The following is an 8,801-nucleotide window of genomic DNA, read 5'->3' as shown; positions in this document are numbered from 1 at the left end:
ATATTATACATATATATATATATATATGTTTAAAGAATATGTTCTCTGTAAAAAATTAATTCAATCTTTACTTAGTATCACGATACAATCATTATAAACACATAAACATATAAATCTAGTTACATGATATTCTTAGTGAAAATTATGAGAATTAAAGCTGAAAATTTTATTTCAAGAATGCCCGAAGTGCCCAAAGATAAATTAAATTTATTATTGATTATCAGATATTGAGTCTCTCAAATAATTGCTAAAACGGATCTTAAAGTGATTTTCATTTAATCAAACTGTTGCATTTTAATTTAGGAGAAATCACAAGCACGACTGTTTTAAAAATAGTATTTGTATGACCCAGTGATTCTTTCCTCTCCTTCGTGGAGAATCGCGAAGATCGCGAAGTCGTGGAGACCGGATCTACGCTCCTGGTTCTCACAGTTAGGTGAATGTCGAGTAGAATCGTTCATAATTAAAGAACAAAGGTGGGCCCGTTTCTTACGCTCGCCTCTGTTATTCGATTTAACAATGTATTTTGGAAGCGAGATTATTGCACATCGGGTTTTCAACTAAGTTCAAAGTTGCATAAATCTTTTGCGTTGTGCAAGTCGGATATCATTAAATCAACGTGGATTTACCGACGCTTTAATTATGTTGTTAATTGATATCATTAATTAATAAAATTGTTAACGTAATTAATGTTATCGTGATTATCAAAAGGTGATTCATTAAACTGCAACTCGATTTAATTATTCGATTTTATTCAAATCTTATTGTTTAAATTTTCCATTTATTTTATATATATTTTTTATAAGACGACCGTTATATTCAGTTGATTATATTACGATCATTGTGTTGGAATAAAGATGTAGCGAATGCATAGCGTTCGAATAGCTTTCGCTCACAATACGATACTGTTGACACATAACAATAGCTTCTACTGTAGTACATACATGTAGCACCGTGTTGCGCAACGCAAACTGAAACTATAGAAACTTAGGGCGCTAAACTCGTTTTGTTCACCACGATCAACCTTCGAGCATTCACGGGATCGTCATTGAAATCCAAAGCGGGAAACTTCACCCACGGTGTTGTGTCGATAAACCTGCGACATTGAAAAGCGAAGGCTCTTAATCACGCTTTGGAGAAAACATGAAGACGGAAGCTTTGGATCTACATAGAATAGTAAAATAAAAAATAAAGTAATATAGAGGAAGGTCATCGATACTGACATACCACTTTGTTTTTAGACAATATTTCTTAAACAAAAGGTAAAAATACAACTTCAAAAACATAAATACAAAATAAAAAGTGTCTTCTGTCAGATAGTATAAGCAATTTTTATAATACCGTTTGCAATTTTGCAACAATTAAATTTTTTGTAAGTTATGCAAAAATGAGCGCCTGATAAAATGGGCTCCAAAACTGACACAGTAGGCAGTAATGCTACGTATTCCTATTTTTTTTCTTTTACAGGAATTATCTGTATAAAGTATCTATAAGTGAATGTATATAAGATTTTTCAGAATCATTTTACTTCGTTATAAAACATTTTTATTGAATTATATGCATATTTACTTTATGCTGTTCTGCAAGATGCAAATATGTAACGCGATAGTTTTTCTAGAGTTGTTCCATATATGCACGATTGCCTTCAGCTCCAATAGACTTATTTGACACTATAAAGCAGCATTATAAAGATTAAGTTAGCTCATGGCCTGTTTTACGGACAGGAGTGTCGGTTTACGCTGCACCCCAATTTTAAATTAAAAATTATTATTGAATATTATGAAAAGACTAAGAGAAAAAATAATATTATATAAATAAAACTTATTTGTAATATTATCAATAATATAGTCACTATTATTTAAACCTCACAATTTGCAAAAGAAAATCATAAGAATTTTATTTTTGCATTTGTAGAATTTGTTTTTAGCTGATTTGATATAGAAACAAGCCACAAACCTACGAAATATGAGTTTGTACTCCTCTATTATTAACATTATTAATATCAATATAAAGATATATTAATAATAATAATATTAACGTTATTATAATATTATTAAAATAGAAGTAAAATAAAATAAAATAGTATATTATCGGTATTACTGTTAATACAGAAAATATTAATATTATAACAAAATTAATGTTATTTTAATATATTATTAAAATTATTAAAAAGAAAAAAGCACATATAAGCTAGGAAAATTTCAAAACAAAACGTATCATGATTTTGGAAAATTGGAGAACTTGCTTTATAAATTTTTCAGTATCTACATTAAATGCTCTGAACATAGCAATATACTCTATATTAAGCTTACAGTTTGTCTTGAAGAGATTCTGAATATGCGAAACATGTGCTTAAACCGCGTTCGTATATAAATACGAACGCGGTTTAAGCACATGTTTCGCATATTCACTATTAGGATACTTCGACATGCAGCTCTAATTCAAATCGAACGGTACTAAGACGCGTCAAGACATTTTAGCACCTGTTGCTCGTCAGTGACAACTCGATCAGCGCGCATAAAACTGTTCTCAACGATTATTGTCGATGAATGTGCAATATTTGCGCATTAAAGTCGAAATCGATTCGCAACGGAATACGTAAGAATACGCTCTAAATTGTATCTTTCGCCTGTCGAAATCGACAAAACAAGACGATGCTAAAGCGACGAGCTTCTTTTCGATCGTTTGTGGAAATTGGAAACGTCTAAAATTAGTTATTTAAAATCAACTAAAATCGTATAATAAGATAATTATCAATTACGTGCCGTAGCACGATTCAATTTAAATTTGGTATAATGATTTTTTGTAATTATTTATTGTAAATTAAAATTATAGTAAAAGAAAAATTTTTTTATGTTGGGAATCTCAATTAGATTTCGTCATTCGATGCGAATTTTGAATCCAACAACAAAAAAACGCGACGCGCCGTTTCGATTTATCTACTGAAGAAAATATCGATTCTTTGATTAATCATTGGACATTTTAAGCTCTACCGAAATTTTTTTTGAAATCAGTTTTGAAAAACGAAAATCGCAGATCATGTAAAATCGATCTCACGCAAAGTGATTTTTCTAACGGTTCAAGTCGGAATCTCATAATCTTTTATTTTGAATATTCTAACGAGACCTCATAACTCGAACAAAGTTCCAGGTCAATTCGTTGAAAATCGAATGACAGCGGTTTCGTCGATGTCTCGCCTTAAACAGACGAGGATGAAGCGACAGGCATAAGTGATAGACAATGTCAAGGGGATTTAACGATGATTACGCGGGATACGCCTCGATGATGTTCACCTGAGAATGTACCCATGTATAATCCCTGCCTACGATTGCGCAACGATTGAATGGATGAGAAAACAATGAGATCGTCATCGTGAGCTAAACCTAGCCGGTAAGCCGGTTGTTGGGATCGTGACGTGGCGGCCTTCGAGCAATCGGGACGATCGGTCGGTCGGACAATCTCTGGTCTCTTCTCGCAAGATCCGAAAATGACAATAAGTTGGCCGATGGTGATGAAACGTTTCGTACGAGGCTTGCGTCCGCCGTTGTCGCGAGGATGACGAGGACATGGACGATATGCGGCTTCACGGGGCTCCTCGTCCTCGTACCCGTTACCGTCTGCGCGACGATCACCTACATCAACGGCAATGAAGATTCGTCCCTGCGATGCAACGATCGCAGTAACAGTAATCGGAGCAATAGTAAGCAACCAAAGTTTAGACGAATAACAGTAGTATAGGTAGTACACTTTAGCTTTCATTTCTACGAATTAATTAATGGGGACAAAAACGAATACCGGAACGCGCAACTGCCGTGAAATATAAGGAACCTTCGGTCGTTCAGTCTTCACGGATCGCGTCTAATCGATTAAGCTGTACTCGTTATGTCATGGTAAATTGGCCAGCAATCGTAGTACAAAACCGATTACTTGATACATCCGTTATCGTCTTTTATATTCCTTTATTTTTTAATTAGATGTAAAATTTTACATAGCTTCTTTTTACTTTTTTTTCGATTATGAACTGTGATGATTTTACTAACAGCATAAGTTTTGAGCATAACACTCAGTTCAGTTTAGATCTAACTCTATAAATAACGTATTGTATCACAAATGAGACAAATATATTTTTTTTCAGAAACCTTCTCGCAGTGTAAATACGATGTCGACTGTATTCCAAATGCGTTTTGTCGGAATCAACAGACCTGCTCATGCAAGGACGATCACATCGAGTTTAGGATTAACAATAACTACAAATGTCTGAGAGGTACCTACTCTATATATTTTATACATTTCTCGAGTGCGATATTCAGATATGGATTTTTTTGCCACACAATAAACAGTTTTATTTATCTTTGCCCGAAGTTTTCTACTTTTTCTAAATTGTTATGCATGTCTGAGACAATTGCATTTTAAATATATATTTGATTGAATCAGTCGTTACCAACGATACGGTTGCGCATAAATAAAAGATTGAACAAAGTTATTTTAACTTATAAAATGAGAATATATTGTTTGATAATATATTATACAATAATATATTAATTGCCACTGCATATTCAATAATAATATTATTATTGTTAATGATGGTATCAACTATAAACGTCTGAGAGGTATTCTATGTATTTTATCGCATTTTTCTAGAGTGTGATCATATTAATTATTTATTTATTAATATTAACGTAAATTAGAAATAAAAAAAGATTTTAAAGAAATTTCGAGCGCTGTTCTGAATCTCGGTCTAATTATTCGAATAGTCGAGAACAATGTCATCGACCCTAGAAATGAGAATTCCCACGGAGATATCCGTTCATCCCTATTCCTATCCGTTCCTTTCTCACGATCCCACCTCACCTGGAGCATATCGTTCGTCGTGCTCGTTGAGCCGACAGAGATCACGAATAATCTCTATGAATGAGTCAGGACAGCGTAAATCCGATTCTGGATAAGAGATCTTTTCTACATGAACGTAAAGCGATTGAATGTAAAGTTAACTTCTAAAGTAAACTTCAAAGAATTAGGTCATTGTTCTATCGACCCAATATTAGCCTAACATTTTACGATTAAAATCGCATGTTGGACTTCGTACGCAGAGAGAAACATAGTGATGGCAATCGTGACAATTATTAGTAAGCTTATATGTAGAATTAATTTACATGTAGTTGAATAAATTATTTTACAGTTACTGCAACTGTACGCAGTAATAATTATAAAATAGTTTATTCAACTATATTATATTGTACATTGATTCTACGTATAAAATTTGTATAGTTGTCACCTTTATAGTTACTGCTACTCTTTGTCTTTGAGTATGTATGATTATATTTTACTTACCAACTATATATATGAACTCTGAATCATGCTTAAAAATTGTGTTGGATTATACATATTTGGCGAATTTGGCATTACGTATTTAACAATATTATTTCCGAATACCGTACATTCACAAAGAGAGAAAGATTATTCGAACTCTTGTTAACTATACAGGCGAGAAATTCTTTCATCGCTAGTATAGACGTAATAAAATGCGAAACATTTAGAGACAGGGGCATAAGACACGTTATTTCAACAGTGGCTAGTCACATCGGCGATCCTTGTGAAGAGGACATTCAGTGTGAGTTCACGTTTACATCGCAATCGGAATGTCGAGAAGGCACTTGTCAATGTGCCCACGATTCTCACTTCACGGACGGGAGGTGTTACGAGTCCATTGGTGAGTCAGTTACAATTTTCCCTGGGAAGTATCCTAAGCCTAGCCAATCTTTCTTTGTGCATATTTATGGGAAAAATAAATAACCCGAGTTAGTTTGTAATAGCAAGAGATGATGCAATGGTCTATTATTCAGTGCCATAAAGCAAAATTATGAATAATTACTCGTAAGATAATAAAATAACGCTTCTCATCTTTTATCGTTAGCATTACTTCCACTGCACATAAATTATCTATGTTTACGATTTGTTTGCATCTCTGCACAATCTAATGTAAAAAAAGTCGGTTAATTGAATAAACATCAACTTATGTATGGTATTAGGTGTACAACTTTGCTTCCGCCATTTTCCTATAGATGGCTTTAGCGGTAAATGGTGGTCGAAATAAATAGATCATAGACGTCATACAATAAACTTGGGCATCTGTCAACATAACCCATAGAAACATTAATCGATTTGTATCTGCATCATAAAGTTATTATCGATTGAAAATGTCATCATCAGTTTATGAGCCAAATTATCGTCATTTGCGGGAGGTTTTAATTTTCTGCTTCAATAAGAAGAAATCTGCGGTAGAGGCTCATCGAATGCTCTCAAATACTTATGGTGAGGTCGCTATTAGTGAAAGAACGTGTCGTGAGTGATTTCAACGCTTCAAGAATGGTGATTTTGACGTCGATGACCGGCATAGCGAGGGAAGAGAGAAGGTTTTCGAAGATGCAGAATTGGAGACATCACTTGATCAAGACTGGTGTCAAAATCAAGAAGAATTGGCACGATCATTAGGAGTGATTCAACAAGCCATTTCAAAACGCCTCAAAGCCATGAGAATGGTTCAGAAGCAAGGAAACTGGGTGCAGTACGAGTTGAAGCCGAGAGATGTTGAACGGCGTTTGTTTGCTTGTGAACAGCTGCTTGAAAGGCAAAGACGGAAGGGATTTCTGCATCGCATTGTGACTGGGGACGAAAAATGGGTTCATTACGATAATCCCAAGCGCAGAAAATCATGGGGAGTTCCCGGCCATGTTTCCGCGTCGACGGCCAAACCGAATATTCACGGCTCCAAGGTCATGCTCTGTATTTGGTGGGACCAGCTCGGTGTAGTGTATTATGAGCTGTTAAAACCGACTGAAACAATCACAGGCGATCGGCATCGAACGCAATTGATGCCGAGCATTGAAAGACAAACGGCGGCAATACAACGAGAGACACGATAAAGTGATTTTGCAGCATGACAATGCTCGACTCCATGTTGCGAAAGTGGTCAAGACATACTTGGAAACATTGAAATGGGAAGTCCCACCCCACCCGCCGTATTCTCTAGTCGTTGCTCCCTCTGATATCATTTGTTTCGATCAATGGCACACGGCCTGGCTGACCAGCACTTTCGGTCTTATGAAGAGTAAAAAATTGGATCGATTCGTGGATCGCCTCAAAAGATGACCAGATTTTTCGACGCGGGATTCGTACGCTGCCCGAAAGATGGGAGGAAGTAGTGGCCAGCGATGTACTTTGAATCATAAACGTATAATTTTTTACAATAAAACCTCGAATTTCGGAAAAAAAAACGGCGGAAGCAAAGTTGTACACCTAATAATTAGAATTACAGTTACTATTTTCTTCTTGCATTTAGGTTTGGGAAAACGTTGTCGCTCAAACCGTAATTGTCACATCAAGAATACTTTTTGTGAATACGGTTTCTGCTCTTGCGGTTTGCATCATCACGAGAATTTTGACAATACCAACTGTTTACCAAGTGCTAGTAAGTACTACAGGAATTATAAAAATGGTTATAAATTCAATATTTTTGCAAGAATCTTTCTTTTATCTTATTTAAAGAATCGTTTTTCAATTTGCAATTGTGCTAACCTTTTCAATTCTTATTTTATTTTTTTCTAAAATTTACTTAATTTAATATTAATTAATTCACATAATTTTTATACTTTTATGTAACTTATACGATATAATACTTAATATTTTTTATAATATATAATATAAATTTAAGAAATTAATATATATTAATTTAATAGTCGCATACTATTTAAAGTAATTATTAAATGATTATTTAATGAATTTAACGATGTATTATATCATACAAGAACAATTTTATATTTATATTACTAGTTCTCTTTAAATCAATAAATATGAAATAAAAAAGGATGAGAAATTCTTTACAAAAAAAGCAGTTCGTCAATTTTCATGATATTTGTAAGTATCTTAGAATTTATCAAATTTAGATTTGTTAAATCTAAAGTGCTTTTCAGAGTTGGGCGAACACTGCAACGGCGATGACGAATGCTTTGTGCAGAATTCAAAGTGTGTGCACAACAGATGCGATTGCGAAATAGATTATGTGTTGGCCAAGGGCGATCAGCGGTGTTTGAAAGCCGCTTCCTGGATTGGTGAGAAATGCGAGCAGCAATCTCAATGCCAACTGTTCTTGAAGCATAGCCAGTGCGGCGTGAACAAGACGTGTGATTGCGTCGCCGATTCCCATAAACGTGGTCATCGATGTTTCGTCGACGTAGGCGAGTAGGGGAAAGTGGGCGAATTGTGCGCACCTAAGGGATATTTGTTTTCTTGGGATGGTTTTCTAAGTTCCAAGCGATATAAGTATGGAAATAGAAACTATAAACATTCTTCTATCATTACGTAACCTTATCTTGAACAGATTTTCATTCAATAAGGTTGTATTTGGCAAAAAGGAAAAAACGGAAAAGCAAAAAAATTTCTCGCGCGTCGGGTAATTGTGTGCAAAACAAAAGTCGTAAGAAATGAATGAATTGTGGAATGTTGACATAGAAATCAGAACATACATTCATTATATTGCAATATAAATATATATTAAACATATTTTAAATGTATATTATATATATTAAGAAAAAATATAAAACTAATATAATAATAATGCACATAGACTTTGGCAAAATGAAATGGCAAAATAAAATAGTAATGCCAAAAAGAAACGGAAAAACTAGTGCTAGTCATACAGTATACGGAAAATGGGCAGTTGTGCGCATTTTAAACCGCTTGCGCACAGTTGCCCGCCGCGATCTGACTCGGTACGAAATACGAATTACTTCAACAATTCCTAA

At 34.4% G+C, this 8,801-nt stretch overlaps 1 protein-coding gene across 2 annotated transcripts in view; it reads left to right on the top strand.

Moving 5' to 3' along the window:
- Positions 1 to 8,801, top strand: part of LOC108771171 (tenascin) — a 13,510-nt gene that overhangs the window by 3,033 nt on the left and 1,676 nt on the right. Inside the window, exons 2-6 of one of the 2 annotated variants that reach the window (XM_018523100.1) lie at positions 3,151 to 3,700; positions 4,136 to 4,264; positions 5,570 to 5,710; positions 7,340 to 7,468; positions 7,971 to 8,234. In XM_018523100.1, the coding sequence (XP_018378602.1) occupies positions 3,556 to 3,700; positions 4,136 to 4,264; positions 5,570 to 5,710; positions 7,340 to 7,468; positions 7,971 to 8,234 (808 nt within the window). In that variant the 5' untranslated portion in view covers positions 3,151 to 3,555. Of the gene's footprint in view, positions 1 to 3,144; positions 3,701 to 4,135; positions 4,265 to 5,569; positions 5,711 to 7,339; positions 7,469 to 7,970; positions 8,235 to 8,801 lie in introns of both variants that reach the window. The other variant, XM_018523099.1, reaches the window with a different exon arrangement.

This window comes from Trachymyrmex cornetzi, unplaced genomic scaffold (assembly GCF_001594075.2).
Source record: "Trachymyrmex cornetzi isolate Tcor2-1 unplaced genomic scaffold, Tcor1.1 scaffold1403, whole genome shotgun sequence".
In the NCBI taxonomy this organism is placed as follows: Eukaryota; Metazoa; Arthropoda; class Insecta; order Hymenoptera; family Formicidae; genus Trachymyrmex; species Trachymyrmex cornetzi.
Note: the sequence above shows the minus strand (reverse complement) of the source record. Positions and strands in the feature narration are given on the sequence as shown.